The sequence below is a fragment of the Candoia aspera genome, chromosome 1, assembly GCF_035149785.1.
Source record: "Candoia aspera isolate rCanAsp1 chromosome 1, rCanAsp1.hap2, whole genome shotgun sequence".
Classification (NCBI taxonomy): domain Eukaryota; kingdom Metazoa; phylum Chordata; class Lepidosauria; order Squamata; family Boidae; genus Candoia; species Candoia aspera.
In genome coordinates this window covers 84,427,121-84,452,098 of record NC_086153.1, presented here as the reverse complement: position 1 = coordinate 84,452,098, position 24,978 = coordinate 84,427,121, and the positions used below count along the sequence as shown (strand labels likewise).

The 24,978-nt window shown below is 38.4% G+C and overlaps 2 protein-coding genes across 2 annotated transcripts in view; both read left to right on the top strand.

Annotated features, from left to right (window-relative positions):
- MYCT1 (MYC target 1) overlaps positions 1 to 24,978 on the top strand; it is a 202,400-nt gene that overhangs the window by 37,095 nt on the left and 140,327 nt on the right. The window lies entirely within an intron of this gene.
- VIP (vasoactive intestinal peptide) lies at positions 367 to 14,138 on the top strand. The gene is made up of 7 exons (XM_063290597.1): positions 367 to 584; positions 2,098 to 2,211; positions 6,696 to 6,836; positions 7,062 to 7,166; positions 9,994 to 10,128; positions 10,611 to 10,731; positions 14,034 to 14,138. Exons 2-7 carry the CDS (start codon positions 2,108 to 2,110, stop codon positions 14,040 to 14,042), a joined length of 615 nt encoding a protein of 204 aa, XP_063146667.1. The 5' UTR covers positions 367 to 584; positions 2,098 to 2,107; the 3' UTR covers positions 14,043 to 14,138.

The following is a 24,978-nucleotide window of genomic DNA, read 5'->3' as shown; positions in this document are numbered from 1 at the left end:
TCTTATATTTACTTTCTCCTCAAGGGAGATCAGGAAGGAGTACCTATCTCAATCAATATTAGTTGATCAGGTTTCTGTCTTACCAGCTTAATTCCATGTTCCCAAAAGCAGTTGAATTCTCTGCCTAGCCCAACGTTACTCATCTTGAGTTGTTCATCAGTCAAGGGATACATCAACTAATCAGGAAAGGGGAGGGGGGGGCTTCCCTTGAATTAAATATGAACTTCCTTTGTCTCATAATATCCTTAACAAAACCATGACAGATATTTCCACACACCCCCTGGGGAATGTGACGTCTCTTGCATAATGCGATAGCTGTTTCTGAAGTGGAAAAGTGGTCCTGTGTATATAAACCTATCAAATGAGGCAGCTGGAAAGGCTGCACTAAACACGAAGAAAAGCAGGCTGGTAAACTTCAGACCAGCAGACCAGACACTTTCCTTTGAATACCGTTCAGTACCTGAAGAAGAAACGTGTGGAGCACCGAATAGAAATTCAGCACCTAGGAGAGCTCCAAGTGTCCTTGCAGAAAAATCACCATTACCGTATTTTTTGAGGAACCCTAAAGCCCGTCTTCTGGCTTTGTAAGTAAAAGTTGATATTTGTTCATTTCAGTATATTGAAATATTTTTTTTCTCAAAGCCATTTGTAGATTTTCTGGGTGTATGTGAAGTTGGTATGGTTTAATAATAATGCAAACAGTTGCCACAGTGAAGTGTAAGAAGGCTGAAAATGAATTCAAAATAGGAATTTCTCTGCTGGGATGACTTCTCTGATTTCTTAACAAAAGTTTCTCTTAGCCAAAGGTTTAAAAATGCATATTTAATACCCAGTATTTCATATCCTTTTTGAATTGTCCCTTTTCCTTGAATAAAGGGGGATATTCATTATTCACCTCCTTCTAATCATTTGAAATATTTCCTACCCTGCTTTTAAACATGCAATTTAATATGCTTTTAAGTTGCTTTTAAATATGCAGTTTAAGGGTTCTTAAACAAATCATGAAAACTTTTCCCATCATTTTGCACACTCACATTTTTAAAGTGTGATTTAAGTAATGTATAGTTTAGCTTCTATTTCTCTTCAATCATTCACAGTGGCACCCCATATAACTTTTTATATTAGCCATTTTCTTCTGATCAGATAAAATGAAGGCTCTTTTAAAAAATGAAATAAGCCTTGGGCTTTTGCATACATTTTCAGTTGCAGAACAATGTGAATATATTCCGGAGGGGAAGCTACGTTAGTCTGTGGCAGTAAAAACCACAGACAATTTTGTGGCAGCTGGAAGATTTAACCATTTCTTATAGCAGAAGCTTTATTTTATCACAGTTGCTCTGGATAAATATTTTCAGGAGAGTGTATCACCATCGTCATATGAAAGTTCTTTCCCGTCTTTCTTGGCTCTGACCTCAGAGCTCCTTACAAGGATGTTATGGACTAATTTTCAGTGAGTTTACTGGTGTTTCAAATAGTGTTTTCCTCTATTTTCTGTCACAGCTTCAAAGCAAGTGCAACCAATACAGGTTCTCTGATGCTATTTTAATAACAGGATAAAATTACTTTGAAAATCAAGATGATCTAAGTTAATATTTTGACACTTTAATTACATATAATTAGCAAAATTGTTTATCTGTCAATCACTCTATTTCCCCCCCACCCCCCCTCCTCTGATCCTCAACTTCAGCCATTGCTTTTTTATGACAGGATTCATTTAAAAGTTTCCTGCATGTCATATACTTCACCTCATGAAAGTAAGTATTTATGAAGTAGCAGGTCATAGCTATGATATTCAATATGTTATTACTGTTATTCATATCACCAGTAATAGTTTTTCTGCATAAATCAGCAGATTCTTCAGTGTAGACCTGCATAACAATTCTTACCTCAGGTATTCACTATAAAGAAATTTCTGGCCTCTGAGGATTTTAGTGAAAAGGTCAAGTCCACATTCCTAATTCAAAAATCGAGCTATAAGTGAGCACAGGTGTTATATCAACGGCACCGTTTTTCCACACAAACCTACTGCGGACAAGATCTTTGTTTATCAAGACATTGGGCATGAAGTGCATATCTCTGTCATTTTTGCCAATCCAGGTCCAAAGAGATGGAACACAGAAGTAGCTTGCATCTTCTCTTCTTTGCACTCCTCTATGTTTTCTGCTCTCAAACCATTGCTTTGCCTCCTTTAGGATCATACTCAGCTATGAGGTAAGAAAACTCTAGATAATCTGTCCTACAACTGATAGCATGATTGGCAAATTCAGGAACTACCTGGATTCTGCAAAGAGAAATAAGACAAATTCTACTTAGAAATATGTTGATAGCCAAATATAATGACAAATTTTATTGATTCCACTGTCCCAAAGTGATCTGAAGAGTGTTATACTACTTTTTACTCTTTAATAAATAGAAACTGGAGTTTTGAGATAAGTGAATTAGGTATTTTTGTGCTATTGTATTTGGACATTATCTGTAAACATGGAGTAGGATAGAAAAGACAGGATAGTTTAGTAAGTATGAAAACAACAACAACAGAGATCTAACTGTGGGGTTTACCACCCATCAGCTTGCGTGTCATTAAGTTATCAACTCAAGGCTGGGGGGGAGAGATTTCCATATATGCAAATGCACATACAATACAACTGTAAGCATGTAATGCCATCATGCAGCTGCCAGTTTGTGATATAAGGAATATGTTCTTAATTATCTGAAGAATTCTTAATGTACTCATTATATTTGTTTATGAGAAACTCTTAACAATTGTCATAAAACTGTCTGGTGCTCTGGGATCTGGATTCTGAAGTTGCTTTGCATGATTCCATTCATACAAAAGGGCACACACCTATGAATATATACATAAGAAAACAGACACACATTCCCTTTTGGGTCAGTTTTCAAAGTAATATGTCTCAGAGATTTTTAAAAGAAAATATTTGAGATATTCAGAAAACATTTTATTATCAGTCCTGAAAAGCAAAACAGGGTAGGTCTGGTTAGTACTTGGATGGGAAACCAAAAGGAAATACCAGTATTGTAATCTAGATTGGAATTAAGGAAAAAACATTCTGGAAGATGCACTACTTTGCCCAGAAGACAATATATTATCCACGTAATCACCAAGAGCTGAACTTGAGAAGGGAGACTTTATTTGATGTAATGGTATGTGGGAATGACCTTGGAAGACAGGAGGGAGAGCCACAGCCTAGATAACCGTCTGATAAATGAAATCTGATTCTGAAGGAGGAGGGGTGGTGCAAGCATCTCAGAAGGGACCCTCCCTAGTTTTGGGGAGAATAAAAGTACTCTGAAAGATACTTTCAGACTTGCAACATTCTGTTAATGCAACCTTACAATAAAGATACAGCTAGTACTCCTGGGTGTGCTTCTTGTCTGGACTACCTCTCAAAGCTCAGTTCAGTTGTGCAACTCTGAAAGTACTCTGCCTGCCCCTCACTTTTTACACATTCATTTGTATGGTCCAGAAACTGACTGGACCCCTATTCATATAAATCAACTATGATAAGTGAACACATCAGAAGCAGGGTGAGGCAAATTGCTAGCTCAAAGTTATTAATTATATCAACATTCTTTAAAGTGGTGTGCATGAAAAAGCTGGGTATAGAACTAAAAATAATCTAGCTGCCATAACTCACATAGCCATCGTTAGTGGTAAATGCCAGCCAAATATAACACAGAAGAACATTTTATTTTCTAAAAGCTTGAGAACATTATCATTAGATCCTCATTAGAATTTTCAAAGTAGAATCCCATTCAGTAAAATGCCCAGTTTAATTGAAATGCAGGAAATATGCAAAAAGGGATCAAATAAATATTTCACATTTTTTACAACATGCAATTTCACCAAAAGTAACACATGAAAATTATAAAAGATTAAGAAATTTTCATTTTCTAGCCAATTATTTCATACATGGGATGTGATCTAATGAAAACTTATTTTATATTACTAATTTATGAGAAACTTGAAGAGGCAGGCGTAAGATATTATATGAGAGCATTGTATAAGAGCAAAGTAATTTTGCAATGCCTTAATTGTCTTCAAAAGAAATAAACTGTTTTTTCCTCTTTCAGGGTTTGTTTGTTTTTGATACAGAACAGAATTTCCCATGGAAGGGAAATTATTGCTGTATTATGCCTGCTCAAAGCACCTATTATCTATTATCAACCCATGACATCTGCCAAGACATAATTCATAGAGCAATTTTGAAACTTGTGTTTTGTGTTTTGTTTTTGATTAATTCTGGGAAAAGTGATAAAGGAAGTAATTAGGATTATTAGCATATCTATCCATGTCTGTCTGTCTATCTATTCTTAAGGAATACATACCAAAGAATAGAGGGTGCTTTGGACCTGCAAAGAATTTTTGATCTAACATGGCCCCAGAAATCAACCCCTCTGCCCCTTCTATTGTAGGGTTAACCAAAGTTAATAACATAGCAAGACTGTGAGCCATCAAAAGAAGAGTTCCTGGAACTGAACTTCCTCTCTACAGAGAGGAAGATCGGCATTCTGTGGCTACAGGGATGTTCTCCTAATGATTACAGAACTGCATATTTAATAACTAGGGAAAAATGGAAAGAAATAGGCTTTTATAAGAAGTTCCCTGCTTCGGCGAAAACACTCAAGCAAAGCAATAGCATCTTGCAAATATGAGTTGTAGTTAACAACTAAATGTCATGACATTCAGTCTATGAAAAAAAGAAGCATATGCCAATTTCTCTGAGCCTAAACTTGAAATGGACATTTTCCTAATCATAATCTCAACAGACCAATTAGTACAACACCTTAATTGCAAAAAACACATTGAATTATTGGTAGAACAAAGGTCTTTGCTTGCCCAAGTGTTACAGAAAGTAATACACACATTGTAATAAGACTGAAAAAATAGTAAAGGAATTAGTTACAAGAGCAGAGAAGCAAACATTTGGAAGACTAAAACAGTTCATGCTTCCCTAACATAATGCTAATCAACAGCTCTCTCACTCTAAGGCAGCCAAGGAACTTTCTGAGTGGGTTTGGCAAAACCAATTGTTTGCATGTAGGATCATTGGCATCCTTCTCACCAATCCAGTCATTAGCTTCTAGACCCTTTTCATTCACCCAGCATGAGCTTTCCAAGCCCTCTTATTTTACCTTTCTCCCTATTGCAAACCTTCTCTTGGTCCCTCCTTTCCAGCAAGGAGGAGGAGGAGGAGGAGGAGGAGGAGGAGGAGGAGGCGGAGGAGGAGGAATCTGTCTCTGCCTATATCACCTAATCAATTGCTAGACAGTGCATTAAAAACTGATTGATGACATGCCATCAACTCTTATGACCATGTAGATTTTCTCCAGGACTGTCCCAATTCTGGTGCTTCAGTTCTTCCAACAGTATATTAAACATAAATAGATGTAAAAATGTTAAAGCTACATTTTCAAGGTATCTGGAGTAAATTCCTTCCCATTTTCCCACTTGTCACTGTGGGAACAAGAGTTCAGTACAATCTCCAGCAATCATCTTCCTGTCCTTTTTTTACCCTTTCTGCAACAATATGCACATTTCATCCTGAATTGACTAGTGTGTCTAGTGTGACTATAGGGTTTAATAATTTATATGGTCAAAGTTTGTTTGCTTGTTTGTTTAAATCCAGCTATTATTTCTATGAATTATTTCAACTGATACAATTACTCTAGGTAGCAGAAAGCTTTTTTTTTTTTCATTTGGGACATTCTATTTTCATAGTTGACTGAGGCTGCAAAAAACACTTTGTTGCACTGCATCAGTACTTTCATAACTCATTCTGACTTTGTTGCAGTAGCCATTGCTTTTGCTAGTTGTGAAACGGCTAGGAGAGCATGCAGTCACGTAGCTACTTCTTTTAGTGCAAATGTTATATTTAATAGAACCCATCATATCTTTTGCAAATACATTGCTGATATTTGTACTATATTCAACCAACTTAAAATATCAAAACAGCTCTGATGAGTCGTATAATTAATCATTTCAGCAGTAAATCAAGGTTCCCCAAAGTTGCAAAGAAAATTGGTACTAAAATGCAAATTGCATGTGAAGTCATTGGTGACTAAGACATGAATACCAAGTTTGTCTAAGAAAGATGGAACAGGAAAGCAGTATTAAGGGTAGCAAACTGCTGAAGTTCTGCTTATATTTTCTGTTTGTGGATTCAGTGGAAAACCTTTGGGACTTATGCCGAAGTCTTGTGAAGATTCTTTATACAAGGAGACTTTTGTACTGTACATTTTGGCCTTTTGGCTTCTCCATTGTGTTTTAATATTTTGACAATCATCCTGTTTGATGTTTATTATAGATAATGAAAGGATACGACAGGGACTTCAGCTCACAAATAATTATAGTCAGACATAGGCATTCTTTTTTCACATAGCAACTCTCAATGAAGTTGTCCATATTTAGGTAATCAATCTATATGACTGAATTAAGCAAGTGATTTAAAAATCTCACATTGTTTCAGTTCTGTCTGGAAGATTCTTTTTAGCACAGCATGGTTTTCTCCTGCTTTTGGGCAATGAAGAGATATGCCACCATTATGATATCAGTATATTACTTCAAAATATCTTTGAAATCCTGGCTATTAATCTTGCAAGTGAGAATGCTTTCCTTCCAAATCATTCTCAGAATTGTCTGTCATCTTATTCCCCCCTCCTCCAACCTTTCTCAGACAAGGAAACAGAATGCCATTTGATGGTGCAAGTGAATCGGATCATGCCCAAAGTTCATTAAAACCTGAGGCTGACGTTCTTCAAACTACCATTCCTGAAAATGAGAAGTTCTATTTTGATATGTCCAGAGCTATGGACAGGTAAGACTTCTGAAATCTAATAAACACTGGAAAAAAATGGCTTTGGGGAGTAATGTTGATAAACTCACTGATGCTTTCTAGTCTGTAGTTCTACTTGTCCTATTTGAAATGAGGAGTTTGCAACAAGAAGTGAATTCATAGCAATTTGTTTGTGCATATTACCAGTAAATATTAATCTTAATTTCAGTTTAATAATATCAATCATAATTTTTAAATCCATTATAGAAACACAAGACATGCTGATGGACTCTTTACAAGTGGCTACAGCAAACTTCTGGGTCAACTTTCTGCAAGAAAGTATTTGGAATCCCTAATTGGAAAAAGAATTGGGTAAGTGGATGTACCTTCTGTTTCCCAAATGCAGGTTGCCTTTAGATACTCCCATATGTTTAATATGATCCAGAACATTTGTACACTTGTTATATTTTGTATTAATGATAAAGAGGTTTGTGATAGTGAAGAAGAAAGTTTTAACTGAACCTAGCAGTGAATTTAGAAATCTGAATTATAACTGAAGAGACATTTACAGTATATTATTACACTGTATCTTTGTTATTGCAATAAGGAGTGGTAGAAGATGTGTCAAGGGAGGCTTTTACACAACACCATCTGGTACAACAGTCATGACCTTTCCTGGAATGGGAGGCCCTTCTCTCAGTTACTTATGCCTTAGCTACCTCACATCTAGACTACTGCAATAGAGTATATATGGGGTTGCCCTTAAAGACCACTTGGAAGCTACAGATTGTCTAGGATGAGACAGCTCAAGTAGTGGTGGATGCTTCACAATTGACCTGCATGACACCATTACTTTGAGAGCTGCATCAGTTACCAGTTTCCTTCCAGGTGCAGTTTAAGGTGCTGGTCATCATCTGTAAAGACCTTCATGGAATAGGACCTGGATATCTTTGAGACTGCTTTCTTCCAGTTGGTTCTGCCCATCCAATAAGATTATGTAGAAAGGGTTTGCTTCATCTCCTTTCACTTAGAGATTGACAGCTTCAGGGTCCGTAGAGGTGGGCCTTTTAAATTGTTGCCCCCTTCTATGGAAAGGCATTCCCCTGAGATCTGGATAGCGTCTACTTTGCTGGTTTCACAAAAGTTGTCCAAATCTGGATTTTTCAGGTTGGGAATGTTTTGAGCTTCTCCCCCCCTATAATCTGAGCATTAATGAATGCAGAATTTTATTTTTTCCCTGACATTTGCCTTATACTAATATAATGGTATGTGGGAAAAACCATGGGAGACTGGGCAAAAAGACACTGCCAAGGGAATGGTTGGATGAGAGACAGCATAGCCTGCAGCTGGATAGTGGCAAATCTTTCAGACTTGCAAGATTCTTTCAATGTAGCTTTACAATAAAGTAGAATTAACTCATCTGGTTGTGATTCTTATCTGGTTTACCCTGCGAGGTCAACATCAATCTTGCAAGTCTGAAAGTACAATTCACCCCACCTTCCCCTGTCTCCTATACAGCCTGAAAAACTAGGAAGGGTCCCTTCTGAGCCTCTTGCACTGCCCACTATCCAGCTGGGGGCTAAGCTATCTCTTATCTGACTGTTCCCTTGGCAGCGTCTCTTTGCCCAGTCTCCCAAGGCCTTTCCCACATACCATTACAACTACATTATTGTTTATGTTTTAGACTTTATACGTTATTTACATAAAAAAGATATGTAAGCTACTCAAAATTGGTTGCGGTGGCATATAGACAAAGCAAACAGATTTGAGGAGAGTTATTTTACACCTTGTGTGGAGGTCCATAAATTTTGATGACACTTCCTTCTACTGCCTCCCACATGAGTAGCAGTCCTCAGAATCTCAGAACTGGACTGGGGAGAATATAGAAAGAGCAGAGGGAAAGGGAGAAGTAAAAAAAAAGTTTTTATTTTTGGTTAATAGAATGAAAATTAGGATCCAAGCCAAACAATCTTATCTCAGAATGATATCCTGTACCTTGTTTAGCATTCAGGAAGTGCAAAGCTGAATGCTAAGTTTGAAAATGAGGTTATCTATTAAATTGCATACTTTAAGGTTGACTAAAAAGAAGAAGGAGAAGAACCTTATTTGAAGAACACAAAGGGTATGTTTAAAGTTCCAGGTTCTATCCTTTATATCTTCTCTCAGAGAAAACTGGGACAGTGTTGCATAGTGGTTAAGATGTTGGAGTAGGATTTTGGAGGCCCAGGTTCAAGCCCACCCTCAACCTTGGAAGCTCGCTGGGTCACTACGAGCCAGTCAGTCTCCCTCAGGCCAACCTACTTCACAGGGTTGTGTTGTGGGAAAAAGGCTTAGAGGATTGCTCTACATGCTTCTTTGAGCTCCTGGAAAAAAGGTGGGATGAGTTATTTATAAAAATAATAAAGGCTGGATAGAAAATAAATAAATAAATAAATAAAATATAAATCTAACAAATAAATACATTTATTATATTAGTTCAGGTGGTAAAAACTAAAAAAAGAAAAGAGAGAAAGAGAGCTGCTGGAAGCTTCTGAAGCTACTGCCAATCTTTAGAACATGAGTTAGGAAAAGCTCTGACAATGTGCTGTATACAAAATATGGCTTGTGTTGACATGAAAATCTGCTCATTATGGCTTTGCATTAGGTACAAACCAGGCCATCATATCTTATTCAATAAACTGTGAACAAAATGAATTCAGAACACAGATGCCAATGGTAAACCCATCAGCAGGACACATGCCCAGAAACACTCTCCTCCTTGGATCTCCTGCTTCTTATACTGGAAAAAGGAATCTAACAAACATCCATTTTCCATGAAATCAGTATGATATCAATGATTCATTTGCAGTGATTTCAGTGTTGCACTTAAATATGCTGGACACTCTGTGGATGGTACCTATTGACGACTGATACTATTTCAAGACCAATAAAAAAGTAATCATTGGCCACATGGCCAGAACTCCACATTTGCTAGTTGGATATTCAGTCTAGCTATAAATTCCCTTTAGAGTCAATGTGTTCATGAACCCAAGAAACATTTAATCAGGCATAATTCATTAGAGCAGAGAGTAAGGTCAAGACATGTGGTTTTATTGTTAAAAAAAGTGAGAATGACAATAAAACTATGAATGTTGCCTGGCCTAGACTTTGAGGAGCTTGTGCATTAATATGCTTCTTGCAACTCTCTTTTTCTGTGAAGAAACAACAACCCCCTTGATGAGCAGGTGCCAGTCAAACGTCACTCGGATGCTGTCTTCACTGACAACTACAGCCGCTTACGAAAACAGATGGCGGTGAAGAAGTACCTGGACTCTGTTTTAACTGGGAAAAGAAGGTAGGCAGGCAAATGCTGGGCTTTAAAAGGATCAGGCAGTAATAAACCATTAACAAAATCTTCTTTTTAATGTATGGAAAAACAGTTGGCAACAGTGGCTTTCTGCTGAGGACAAATTATAATAAAAATAGTTTGAAAGTACAGCAGATTGTGTACTGAAAGAAAGCTGAGCATGACCCAGGCATTTCCTATTTATTAATTTTTTGACATCTTTCTGTATGCAAAGGCATTATTTAGCAAAGAATTGAAGACCTAACTCTCAACTGGTAGTTATATAATTACTAAATAAAAAGCTTTGTATTCTGTCTTGAAGAAAACATGTTTCCATAGAACTACTATATGTTCTTTTATATAACAAAACTAGTCAAGATGTATCCATTCACTAAAAACCAATAATGTTCAGCAAAATAAAAGAGAGAACCATTAAGATTAATTCACTCCTTGGGATTCAACCAAATGTGCCTTGTTACTCTGCCATTTAGTCAAGAAGACCTCAACCCATCCAACCTTCGGGATGAAGTAGAATTGCTTGAACCAGCCTTCTCAGAAAACTATGATGATGTCACTGTAGATGACCTGGGGCTTCTGAACCGCCTCCCACTGGTAGGTTGAAATTTGTTCCCAATCACAGGAAACACCTGACCTTCAATTCTTGACACACAACATGGCTATTCCCCCCCCTCAGAAGTTCTTAAATTATACAGCTTCACATTACAAGAAGATAATTGTAATATATGTAGGCTTAAATATATGTAGGCTAATGAAAATTAGTAGTTTGATATGGCTAATTCACTCAGTTTACTGGGATTTTTCTTAAACTGTGTATTAAAGCATGTTGCTCTGTGTGTCTCCTCCTTAATTAGAGAAGGAACCATCTCTTTGAAGATAATTGCACAAGCACTTTCCTTTAATGAGATAGATAGATAGATAGATAGATAGATAGATAGATAGATAGATAGATAGATAGATAGATAGATGAATAGATGACAGATAGATAGATAGACAGATGATAGATGATAGATGAATAGATGATAGATAGATAGATGATAGAGATAGAGATAGAATCTATAGCTTTTTCCTTCATATCCTTCTGATTAATTGAAACAGAACCTGTGGCTAAAGATCCCCAAAATTGCTCCTGACATACCAGACCTGCATTCACAGATTCTTGCCCCATAGCTTGATTACCTGCCAGTCAATCTCAGATTGTAAATTCTCATACATGTGAAATAGAAATAATGCAATACTTTCAGATCAGTTAGTTGCTCTGCATTAAACAGGTCAAAAGGGATCATTGAAGGAAAATGCAAGACCCTCTTCAGTGGATTCTGAAGTTAAAATGGACAGATTAGTTAGTGTCACCTACATCTTTTGTTAGAGATGGAATTTGGTGAGACCGGGAACCTTATGAGACATAACTGGTGGGAAATGACATTGACATATCTGGGGAAGGTATGTATATAAGGACCCTCATGACAAAGGGAAATATACCTTGTACCTAATTCAAAATATTGGCTACTCAATATCTTAACAAACATGTTCCTATTTAGGATACCAGCCAGTCAGACATGCCTTCTCTCAGGTTGCAACATTGACTAATTTAGGCATAAACATGCTCAATATCCCTTGATTTAATGTTCAATTATCCCATCTGAGCACACATGGGGGTTGCCAGGATAGGGAAGAGACATGTCTTGACAAGTGGGGAAATATCAAATCCTACTTGCAAGACACTGAATTGGATTGTATATGTCGCATTGGAACATAAAAAGCAGCATGGTGGATCAGGCTGAAGCCCTATCTAACCCAGCATTCTGCTTTCATGGTGATCAGTTTAGTGCCTCTATAACTCATAAGAGCTGCTTCTCAGCATGATTTTTCCCACTCCTGTTCCTGAGCAACTGGTACTGAACAGACATACTGTATCTGATACTGGAGGCAATATATGACAGTTCTGATTAATGGCCATTAATAGCCTTATCATCCATGAATTTGTTTAATCCTCTTTTAAAACTATCTGGTGATGACCACTCTTTATGGTAAATTAAAGAATGTAACCACGTACTCTGTGAGCAGCACTTCTTTCAGCTGATCTGAATCTCCCACCATCTAGTTTTATTGGATGAACTTGGATTTTAATATTACAGAAAATAAACATCCTCTATAATAAAATAATCCTCTGTATTTTCTCCCTGTTGCAAAACAGAGGCTGGTCTTTTGAGCAGCTGCCATGAAAGCCAACCTATAGGAGCAACAAGCCAGAACAATGTTATATAAATGGAACAATTAGTACTTTTATATTTAAAGAAAGTATTATAAGAAATACTGCAGATGTCAGAGCAGAATCTTTCAATAACTTTTTCTACTTTCTTAAAACTACCTTCTACTAAAGGTTCTATGAGAACTATCCATGTTCAGAATTCTAAGAGGTCCTAGAAGAGAGTAAGATGAGTAACTTTAGGCCCTATAAATGAAGGAAAGGATGAACTGAATCTTCTGTCCTTTGCCTGGAAAACAGAGTAGCTTCTTCTGGAGGCTACTTTCCCAGGATTTTGTCTAAACCCTGGTTCTTCCTTTATTTCAATGTCAGGATCCAGCAACTAATTACAGATAAGATGATTTCTACAAAGGTATCAATTGTTTTGGACCTTGGCTTCCATAAACCCAGTTAGCATGATCAATGGCTAGACAACTGTAGCTATACGTATGTGTTAAGTCCCTATCCCTGAATTAAGGTGGTATTCCATTTGCAAACCTATTTCTGACAAGACTGAGGTCACACTTAGAAGTGTAACGCCTGCATTCCCATACAGTATTGAGGCCATCAGCACCATAAAATACTTGTGTGCAAAGTTGGGGAAATCAAACATGAAGTAAGGTCTACCAATTGGTTATGGAGATTTGTACAATTTTAAGACAGTTATATTACTTTTGTTTAATTTCTCCACTGGCTGGATTACAGAAAAGCTAAGAAGATGATAATTTTATTTTTCACTGAATTTCTAGAGCACAGGCAATACGTGCTATTACTATTGTTATTACTCCTGCTACTACTTCCTTCTGCCTAGAGGATAAAAACTCATTCTAATAGAACAGTTGTATACCAACAGAAGCATGGACCTTGTAAGTTTTGTAACATTTATTAAGAAAGCCTGACTCAAAAAGTTGACTTAAGAAATCCTCTCACCTACAGAAAAACTGTATCAAGAAAAACTTTTATTTACTTATATAGTTCATTTTTAAATGTAATTTTCTTCTTGAAGTAATCCCAGAATGGAATTGATCCAGCACACAATCTCCACTAGCTGAGCAGGAGAGGTGGCACATGTTAACAGCTCCCGCCTGTCCCTGCAGCCCATCACATCCCCCCAAAACCTGCTTGAGAGAATTAGGGGATCTTCCAGAACAAGAGCATCCAAGCCTTTGCTTGCCAGGAGCTGTGCTTTTTCTAGTCACTATTTTAACTTGCTGCTCAGGGCTGCAGGCAGTATGACAGTAATGCAATTATGTCATCACAGAGGTGGGGTTGGAATTTTCATCCTCTTTCCTTAACTTGATGAGTATTCTTATTTTTTTAAAGTAAAGCCTCTGAATTAAGCTTATTACTGGCATAATGTATTGTTTACTTCTTATTCTGAGAAAAATAGAACTCAGCAGAAAATTGTGGAATAGCCATTCAGTTAAGACTTTGCAACCACCCCTCTTCTAGGGGAAACATTGCAGTGGGAATTGTAAATCAACTGATGAATATTCCTTTCAATTTCTGGAAATATACAAAAACTCTGAATCCAAGCGAGCATCCTCTCGTTAGTGAGACCGAATTTTTAAGAAATGTTGTCGCTGCTCATTAAGTTCTCTGAAACTCATATTCTTTTTGCTTTCTTCCTTTCTTTCTCTCTCTCCAGAACCTCTGAAGACAACTCATTAAAAAAAGATCCTGCAAAAAAAAAAAAAAAAAATCCTAAAAAAAGATCAAGCTATTTTTTGAGTTTCTCATAGTATTTCAAAAAGATGATTTCATTATTTAAATCAAAACAAATATATTGTGGAGTGAAATTTGTGATATTTTTGTTTCTTATATAATAAAAGTGGATGTTTACACTGTAAATAATAACTTCAGAGTGATCTGACTATATGTAGATATGTATGTATGTATGCTGGTTTAACTCATACAAATTCTGTCTTCTGATGCTTTAAGTTTGCTACTTCGATGCCTGCAGTTTCAGGAAAGCCAAGTAACGCAAAGAAGCAAATTACAACAAGTTGCTGCTTATACTCGATGTAGAAAATCAGTCAGTGCTGGTTATTTAAAACTTAAACTACCATGTTCAGCCATTTATTAAGGAAGTTAAAGAGTTATCAATGAGAGAACATTCAATGCTTTCAATACATTAAGGACTGAAGATCACTAGAAACATCAGAATTGCCACCAAATTTTGCATAAAAGACATTCAAGATGAATAGGAAGGATTCTTCAAAGACAAATCCATGGTAGGAATTCCTTTGGACGTTAACAAATGGTTGATACAATTCACATTTCTCAGATGAGTTTTTCACACCTAGTTGCTGCTATTTTTTCCTAAAACACAGTTCCATAGAGATCTTGAAAGACTTACTAAGGCAAAAGTCTAGTGATATAAGACCAAAATATTCACATTTTTTCTGTTTATTTCCTTACATTGCAGAATTAGACTAATTACACAGGCAGACAACATCTTCTCTCCTGTACATACCTGAATACAGTGCACAAATGCATTCAGTGAAAAATGGTTTGCTCATAAAAAAAGAAATCATGTTAGAAAGACCATCTACACAAGCACAAGGGCACAACTTTGGATGGATTTTTAGTAGGAGGTTACCTTATTATTCAAATTGTGGAATATTTTCATAATCAAAGAAATAAACCAAAGCCAAGTTCTTTGTATTAGCCTGGACCTTTTCCCTGAAATGAAATGACAGAACTGTTCGACTGAACATTCAAAGTAAGGCACAATTACTAAAGGCAAACTTTACCCCTTGAATTGTTTCATGTTCTAAAACCATTATCCTAGAATTATGCTGCATTTGCTCTGGGATATGTTGACTAATGAAAGCATTGCTAATATATTAAAAAGTAGAACTGGAGACACTTTACTTTTTTCAAAACGGATGTAACCAATGAAATGTGCAGGCAATAAAGACTTATAATTGCTGCAAATATCATTGGTGCAATTCAGTGCAGCAGTAATCTAATGATCAAGTGGCAGACACCAATCCACCCCTTTTATATAGCTACCTATAACCCTGACAACAATGGCAAATATTGGATACAAGGAATAGCAAGCAATGGAAAGAATCTCCTGCTTAGTATTCATTACCCATTAAAACTTCAGGAACTATTCTGGCACAAAAAGATAGTCTGGTTTATTGTTACTGAGTGTTTATTGATATGAAAATAAGAACAGAAGAAGAACCATGATTGGTCAGACCAAAAATCAACCTACACTGCTATTCCCTTCCCACAATGGCCGACAGTATACCTCTGAGAAGCCTAAAGTAGCACCTTCTTCTCTTGTTCCCTCTTTAGCCGATATTCAGACTATGGCACTGGAGATAATATATAGACATCACTGCTAGCAGCTATTGGTCCTAGTGCCTCTTCAGGCTCCCTAATTCACTAGCCCTAATTCACTACATTTTGTATTAACAAATCCCATCATGTGAGCTGGGTCAATAAGTATTTCTTGCCAATTCTCAATCTCCAATCAATCTATTCCCTCGAAAGAACAATTGGAAAGGTCCAGTCCCACTCTGTATATTGCAATCAATCAATCAATCAATCAATCAAAGTTTATTGATTAGCCCTTAGGCCATATCAGAATACAAGATTAAACACTGCATGTTTATAAAACTCTATATAAAATTAATATAAAAAGACAAGTTAAGTAAGGAGTAAATAAAAATATAGTAGATAAGTATACATATAAGTGAAAATACTCATCATATTTCTGTGTCACCCCTACAGTTTACCCCAATCAACCCCACATATGTAGATCTCAAGAGTACTGATTTACTTAAATACAGAGCTGTATTATATGGTTTTTTTGGGTCTTGGCCACACATAAAATACAGTATGTTGTTCAAATACGTGATTCCCAGTGGGTCATTCGTTTAATATATAGGCCAAGTTGCAGATTTCTCTCCTTCTTGTACAAATTACAATCAAATAATATATGCGCCATATCCTCAATCTCAGCTCCACATATACAAATGCGTTCATTATAATGGATGCTGTTAAATCTCCCATATCTGACGATTGTATCAAGCTGATCATATCTAGCTTGGGTGAATAGCTCCCTGAGATGTTTTGGCCTTTGTATTTTTAAATAGTTGGCAATTTGAAAAGTTTGTTTATATCAGCTCAGCCATTTCAAATTGCCAGCCTTACTAAGGGTGGCTATATCTTTTTGCCCTTCTATATCCGAGATTCTTTCTGCAGCACTCTTTTTGACTTGATCTCCAGAAGCACAGGAGACAGGGAGACCACAGGAAGGTAATGGCAACCCACCGCAGTATTCTTGCCGTGAAAACTAAATGGATCAGTACAACCAGAGATATGTCAGTATACCATCGGAAGATGAGACCCCCAGGTCGGAAGATGGTCAAAATGCTACTGGGGAGGAACAGAGGATGAGTTCAACTAGCCCCAGACGTGATGACGCAGCTAGCTCAAAGCCGAAAGGGTGGCTAGTGGCCGATGGTGCTGGTGGTGAACGACGAATCCGATGTTCTAAGGATCAACACGCCATTGGAACCTAGAATGTAAGATCTATGAGCCAGGGCAAATTGGATGTGGTTACTGGTGAGATGTCAAGATTAAAGATAGACATTTTGGGCATCAGTGAACTGAAATGGAGTGGAATGGGCCACTTCACATCAAATGACCACCAGATCTACTACTGTGGACAAGAGGACCACAGAAGAAATGAAGTAGCCCTCATAATTAATAGTAAAGTAGCTAAAGCAGTGCTTGGATACAATCCAAAAAATGATAGAATGATCTCAATTCGAATTCAGGGCAAGCCATCTAACATCACAGTGATCCAAATATACGCCCCAACCACAGATGCTGAAGAAGCTGAAGTAGAGCAGTTCTATGAGGATCTGCAGCACCTACTGGACAACACGCCTAAAAGAGATGTTATTTTCATCATGGGAGACTGGAATGCTAAGGTGGGCATCAGATGACACCTGGAATTACAGGTAAGCATGGCCTGGGAGAACAAAACAAAGCAGGACATAGGCTGATAGAATTTTGCCAAGACAACTCACTCTGCATAACAAACACTCTCTTCCGACAACCTAAGAGACGGCTTTATACATGGACTTCCCCAGATGGACAACACCGAAATCAGATTGACTACATCCTTTGCAGCCAAAGGTGGAGGACATCTATACAGTTGGTAAAAACAAGACCTGGAGCTGACTGTAGTTCCGATCACAAACTTCTTCTTGAACAATTTAGGATCAGACTAAAGAGATTAGGGAAGACCCACAGATCAGCTAGATATGAGCTCACTAATATCCCTAAGGAATATGCAGTGGAGGTGAAGAATCGATTTAAGGGACTGGACTTAGTAGATAGGGTCCCGGAAGGACTATGGACAGAAGTTTGCAACATGGTTCATGAGGCTGCAACAAAATACATCCCAAAGAAAGAGAAAACCAAGAAGGCAAAGTGGCTGTCTGCTGAGACACTAGAAGTAGCCCAAGAAAGAAGGAAAGCAAAAGGCAACAGTGATAGGGGGAGATATGCCCAATTAAATGCAAAATTCCAGAGGTTAGCCAGAAGAGATAAGGAATTATTTTTAAACAAGCAATGCATGGAAGTGGAAGAAGACAATAGAACAGGAAGGACAAGAGACCTCTTCCAGAAAATTAGAAACATCGGAGGTAAATTCCAGGCCAAAATGGTTATGATCAAAAACAAAGATGGCAAGGACCTAACAGAAGAAGAAGAGATCAAGAAAAGGTGGCAAGAATATACGGAAGACCTGTATAGGAAGGATAACAATATTGGGGATAGCTTTGACGGTGTGGTCAGGGAGCTAGAGCCAGACATCCTGAAGACTGAGGTTGAATGGGCCTTAAGAAGCATTGCTAATAACAAGGCAGCAGAAGATGACGGCATCCCAGCTGAACTGTTCAAAATCTTGCAAGATGATGCTGTCAAGGTAATGCATGCTATATGCCAGCAAATTTGGAAAACACAAGAATGGCCATCAGATTGGAAAAAATCCACTTATATCCCCATACCAAAAAAGGGGAACACTAAAGAATGTTCAAACTATCGAACAGTGGCACTCATTTCACATGCCAGTAAGGTAATGCTCAAGATCCTGCAAGGTAGACTTCAGCAGTTCATGGAGCGAGAATTGCCAGATGCACAAGCTGGGTTTAGAAAAGGCAGAGGAACTAGGGACCAAATTGCCAATATCCGCTGGGTAATGGAAAAAGCGAGGGAGTTTCAGAAAAAGATCTATTTCTGTTTTATTGACTATTCTGAAGCCTTTGACTGTGTGGACCATAACAAATTGTGGCAAGTTCTTAGTGGTATGGGGATACCAAGTCATCTTGTCTGCCTCCTGAAGAATCTGTATAACGACCAAGTAAGAACAGACCATGGAACAACGGACTGGTTTAAGATTGGGAAAGGAGTACGGCAGGGCCGTATGCTCTCACCCTACCTATTCAACTTGTATGCAGAACACATCATGCGACATGCTCGGCTTGAGGAATCCAAGGCTGGAGTTAAAATCGCTGGAGGAAACATTAACAATCTCAGATATGCAGATGATACCACTTTGATGGCTGAAAGCAAAGAGGAACTGAGGAGCCTTATGATGAAGGTGAAAGAAGAAAGTGCAAAAGCTGGCTTGCAGCTAAACCTCAGAAAAACCAAGATTATGGCAACCAGCTTTATTGATAACTGGCAAATAGAGGGAGAAAATGTAGAAGCAGTGAAAGACTTTGTATTTCTAGGTGCGAAGATTACTGCAGATGCTGACTGCAGTCAGGAAATCAGAAGATGTTTAATCCTTGGGAGAAGAGCAATGACAAATCTCGATAAAATAGTTAAGAGCAGAGACATCACACTGGCAACAAAGGTCTGCATAGTTAAAGCAATGGTGTTCCCCATAGTAACATATGGCTGCGAGAGCTGGACCATAAGGAAGGCTGAGAGAAGGAAGATCGATGCTTTTGAACTGTGGTGTTGGAGGAAAATTCTGAGAGTGCCTTGGACTGCAAGAAGATCAAACCAGTCCATCCTCCAGGAAATAAAGCCAGACTGCTCACTTGAGGGAATGATATTCAAGGCAAAACTGAAATACTTTGGCCACATAATGAGAAGACAGGACACCCCGGAGAAGATGCTGATGCTAGGGAGAGTGGAAGGCAAAAGGAAGAGGGGCCGACCAAGGGCAAGGTGGATGGATGATATTCTAGAGGTGACGGACTCATCCCTGGGGGAGCTGGGGTGTTGACGACCGACAGGAAACTCTGGTGTGGGCTGGTCCATGAAGTCACGAAGAGTCGGAAGCAACTGAACGAATAGACAACAAAGTGTTTATTGCAAGAATGTACCTTTTGCTCCTACACTCGGCTTTCTGTTCTTTAATGAGTGAGTCAGAGTTTCAGACGCAAGAACTGAACTATCCAGTAGTTGAAAAAACCCCAACAAAGCAGATTTGCACATTCAAGTGGAGACCTACTTCAGTATGACAAATAATTCAGGTGGCAGAGAAGCACCTGAGAGCATTACGAAATGGTTTGTAGATGTTAGAGCTTTTCTGTTGCTTCTGGGAGATGCTATAAACAGTGTGTTATGCTGCAATGTCAGTTCCAGATAGGGAGAACCCTGAGAGGTGTTGAATAGTATGATGTGTTCTCTGACTTTGACATGAGCAGCTGACCAATATGTTTTATCCCTTCCTTAAGCTCCTTGCCTATCAGAGCTCCTCTGGGGAGCCAGCCTAAGACTGTTTTAGACATTCCTTATTCTCTCAACTTCTTTACTATGGCCAGCACAAGCCTGAACTTTGCTTTCTCTTGTGCTAATGAAACATCTCCCTTTGGGTTAGTCTTGCCAATTCAGCTGGGAGTTCAACTCACACTGAATATGAGCTCATGGCTGGCCAGTCTAGTCTGCAGTCTTTTTTTTTTTTTAACTGCATGATTGAGGCAAGTTTAAGTGTCTCAGCAATGAGTGAATAGGTGCCATTCACAGCACTGGCCCAAACATTAATTGTTTTTAAGAATGTGGGTGGCAAGGCTGGAGATGCTACTTTTTCTCTGCCAGTTTCTTTCTTTGCAGCCTGCACTGGAACTCCCTGTGGCAGCCTCCTTTTTCTCCCTCTGCTAACTACCATTAAGTCTTGCCCAGTAGAGGCCAAACTTTGATAACATGACTTATCCAGTCTGACTCCTTACCATAGCTAGCCTCTTCCTTGGGGGTGCAACTCTGACGATTGTCCTGGCAACCCACATAAAAACTGTGACCAGAGATTGCCAAGTCACAGCACTGCACAAGGCCAGCTCAGTCAGCTTTCTTCAGTATCATGGCTAAGCAGCCTGAAAGAGGATGTGGATGATCAAGAACTTATTTTTAAATTTTTGAACATGTTTAAGATGGAGGAGGACACTTTCTGCATTGTTTCATCCTGAATGGCTTAGGCTCTTTGCTGGATAATTCCTCATGCCTTTCCTTGCAGAGGAACCTGGCTATTGCAGAGAAGTTAGCATTTCAGTGGGATATGCCTAACCTACTGTATGTCTAAAGATACACACAACTTGATCCTATCTATACTTAAACAAATAAGATTTTTACGGGGCTTTCTCCCAGGCTAAAACACATAGTCTGCAACCCAGAGGATATATACCTGGAAGTGGGTGATAGTTAGTTCTGAATAAACATGGGTAGGGTTAACGTGAAAGTTTTACTGCACTCCATCATTATATAATGAAAGCTTGCACACCTGACTTTTAACATGTCAGGGTCATGCACAAGCTTGGGTGGAAGCAAAGCATTTCACCAGGTCAAATAGATCACATTTCTTAAAGTCACCAGACAAATGGTGTTCCTAAAGCATAGGGTATCACCCCAGATGGTCAAACAATAAGGAAATAACTTCATGGAATTTGGATGTAACCGTTAGGAACATTGGCTTGTCACTGGAAGTAATGGTTAAAACTCTAGCACAATGTAATGAGACAAAGGTAGTAGATATTGGAATATTTTGATGGAATGAATATGCACACACACTCACACACACACATGCAGGATGGTGGTGAAATTACTTTCCCAGAAAACTGGCAGAGCAGAAGGTGGGAAGTAGAAATCTTATGTATACACACACTCTGCCTGGCTCCCAAGTGCTTCCCCAGCTTGCCATAGTTTGGTTTACTGACTTATGCAGTACACTGACCTTTTCACAGGATAAGCCCAGCTTCTTAGCCAGCAAGTAAAGCCTCTTGAGACATGACTTACTCAAATAGCCATAGATCATTTTCAACTCGAAAAACTCAGAACCCACTTTCCTATTGGACTCTCCAAAAATAAATCACTTGCCAGTTCAAGGCCGGAAACTGACAAGCTAAATATTGTTTCATCTAAATCATCTTTCAACGTAGGCAGCCAGAGCTTCAATTTCTAATATGACAACTGCTAGCAAATCATATTTTATAGCACAATTTACTATTCTGCTGGTGGTCTACTTACCTTCAATGGGAGAATGTTAGTCCCCTGCATCTCCCTCCATATGTAGATGGTAGCTATCTATTCTAGAGAGGTTCTGTCCTAAGGGAATTCCATGCAGATGACAAGTTAACAATGGAGAAAGCTGTAGACTTTTGCTTTCCTTTCTCCCTGGGATCTGGAATATAAGCATCCCAGGCAGAAACAGTTTAAAAAGCAGTACCCCAAAGTTGCTAGCACCTGGGCATCATTGCATTCTAAGTGTTAGGAAAAGAGGGTGAGGCTTGTAGGAAAATGAGAAGGGACCATTGGAACAGGTTAGAATTGGTTGGAAAGATGTTCCTTCCCAACTCCCTGCTATGATCCAAGTGGATTTCTTGGAAGACCAAGTGGGAAAAATTCCAGTTATGAACTGTTTACGAGAGAACTTAGGAGAGAGTTCTGGCCAGATTCATATCCCAGATTGTTGCTCAGCCATCCAGCTTGGACCCATGTTGCAGTTGCTGTCATTATTGCCAGCAGCAGGCGGGGAACACCACGGAAATTAATGCACTAATAATTCCAGTAAAGATACAAAAAATTACTCCTCTTTCTCCCCTAGCATGTTTAATATTAGAATGTGCTGAAGAAGTTCTGGAGGCTTCTCCAGCACAAGGCAGAAATAGGTGCTCCAGACAAGCTACATGGAGGGCCTGTGGAGAACTCACCTGATGAACCTCCTGTTCTCAACAGGCCCTCCATTTACAAGTTCTGCACCAGCATATAGTATGTGAGTACTTGATCAGGACTCAGAAACCATAATATGGTTGGCATTTGACTGTGTAATCTTGAGGACTCTGATTTGTTTAAAAATCATTAAATTAACGTGGTGTTAATAATTTGATACGAGATATAACAGAAGTAGCATTTATACAAGTCATGAACATTGATTCAATCCTTGGTACTAGTAAAATTGGGACATTGCATTCAATACACATATGTCGGTGTGGAGGTGTAGATTGCTTGGATTTATTGTATATATTTCAAACACTGTATAGTCTTTGAAAAATAGAACAGCTATAGATGGATGGAGGTTCTGCTGTCAGAATAAACAATGAAACTGTCATACAAGTTGTAGAACCTTCTCCAGTGTCTTGCTGCAAGGAATTTTCTTTTCCAAAGGCTATCAAATCTCTACCTGCAGCAGAAGGTAAAATCAGCCCAAACACACATTTATCACTTCCATGGAAACTTATTTATAAGAGTAGCAGTTTCTTTCTTGCTGCTCTTTCAGGCATCTATTGGAGCTGCTGCTTTGTCATCGAGGCTTATATATTAGGAATGGACAGAAGGTAAATTGTTAGTAGATGTCAGGAATTCTTAGTAGAGGTGATTTTCAGTAGAGCCACATGTATTTATGACTCCCGATCCTCTTATAATAGCGGCAACAAACACTTTCATCCTTAAGTTTAATTATTGAGAAAAAATTATTGGGGAAAAAGTACAAGCTTCCTGAAATGTTTACTCAGATCCTATTGGGTGCTGCAAATTTGTCTCTATGGAGCTGGAAGTCCTCCTTTAACAAGATGGCACTCTCATGATGGTGGTCCAGTACTGAGTCAAAACTGAAGTGTCTGCATGGATTTCAGGAGTAATGAGGCTCTTTCATTACTTCTGCTTGAACTCCTTAAATTGTTCTTAGAAGAACTTTGGAAATTTTGTTCCATGTTCTTCCATGCATCTCTATTACCACACCAGTTACATGACTGACCGTTAATTTATTCTGATGGCACATTAGCGGTGTTCTTATGAGATGCTAGATAAGCATTTTCCAATTGGCCACATGAGTTGGGAATTCTGATAGAAGTAGTCCTAACAAATCTGGAGGGCACCAGGTTGGGGAAAGCTGTGCTACATTATATACAGTTTGGAAATTATTACTTTCAACTGGGGAGAACCACATTACTTGCTATCAGGATTGACTCTTAAGAGGTGCTAATGGTGATCATGATTTTTGGAATGTTTAAGGTTCATTGTGACGAGTCAAAATGTTTGGTCCTGAGTCTTCTATTCTTCAACATTTCCATTAATGTTAATGTTAAAAGGAATGCTTATCAACTTTAAAACGGGGGGTGGGTGGGCAGGGGATACTTGGCTTGGCAATAATACGTGTGAAAAGGATCATTAATCTGCAGCTGGTCACCAACCAAATATGAATCACCAATGTGGCTGTCAGATTGGCAACTGCTATCAAGAGAAAATAGTTTCCAAACAATGGGAAGGTTTTGTTCCACACTGGTCACCATATTGGTGAAAGATTCAGAAAAACTGGACCAAGAAAAAGTAACAAGGAAATCTGTTTAACCTTCAAAGAAGAGGATGGGAGAACAAGGTCGCACTTTTCACACAGTCAAGACATGGTCCTTATTGTACCAGAAAACAGAATAATTCTCTTAACTTACAGGAAGGCAAATTCTGATTGAATGATAGGAAATGCTTCTTAATGAGGTGAGTCATTAGACAGCAGAACAAGGGCATCTGAAGGGGGGGATCAGAAAAGTCAAGATGGTGGCTGTGACTGCACAATCAAAGCCCTCCCTCATTTTACATGTGATTGTAAGGTCACAGCCACCAACCTGATGTTGTTTTGACTCCCTTTGAGGATGTACCTGCAGCACAACTAATTACTGAGGAGGTGGATGTGTTCAAGCAGAGCTGAGACTGCCATCTATTGGAATGCCTTAAATCAGATTTTTGCACTGAGTAGTGGGATAGACTTGGTGGATTGCATTTTCTTACTTTTTTGAGTTTCTTGTTAATAGCTGTGAAAAAAATGTACCTGTTGATAAAAGCAATCACTATATCATTATCATATCTGAATATAAGATGAGAGAGAGAGAGAGAGAGAGATGACAGATGATAGAGACAGACAGACAGACAGTTAAGGTCAAAGTACAGTGCTGGTAATAACTAATAACACAGGAAGAATAGTATAGCCTCCTTTTATCAACAGCTAAGAGATTATCAGAAGGATTACCTATCAAATAATTAGCTTGCCGCTGGGCAGCTATAAAGAAATCCAGTTGAAACCACAGCTTGCATTATTACTTTGTGATTCATTCCATACTCCACAAGTT

Bases quoted from the DNA above. Each gene is read 5' to 3' on its own strand.
- VIP (XM_063290597.1), top strand. From the start codon at position 2,108: ATGGAACACAGAAGTAGCTTGCATCTTCTCTTCTTTGCACTCCTCTAT. The intron at 2,212-6,695 runs GTAAGAAAACTC...AACCTTTCTCAG, and splicing joins GGATCATACTCAGCTATGAG to ACAAGGAAACAGAATGCCAT. The intron at 7,167-9,993 runs GTAAGTGGATGT...TTTTCTGTGAAG, and splicing joins CTAATTGGAAAAAGAATTGG to AAACAACAACCCCCTTGATG.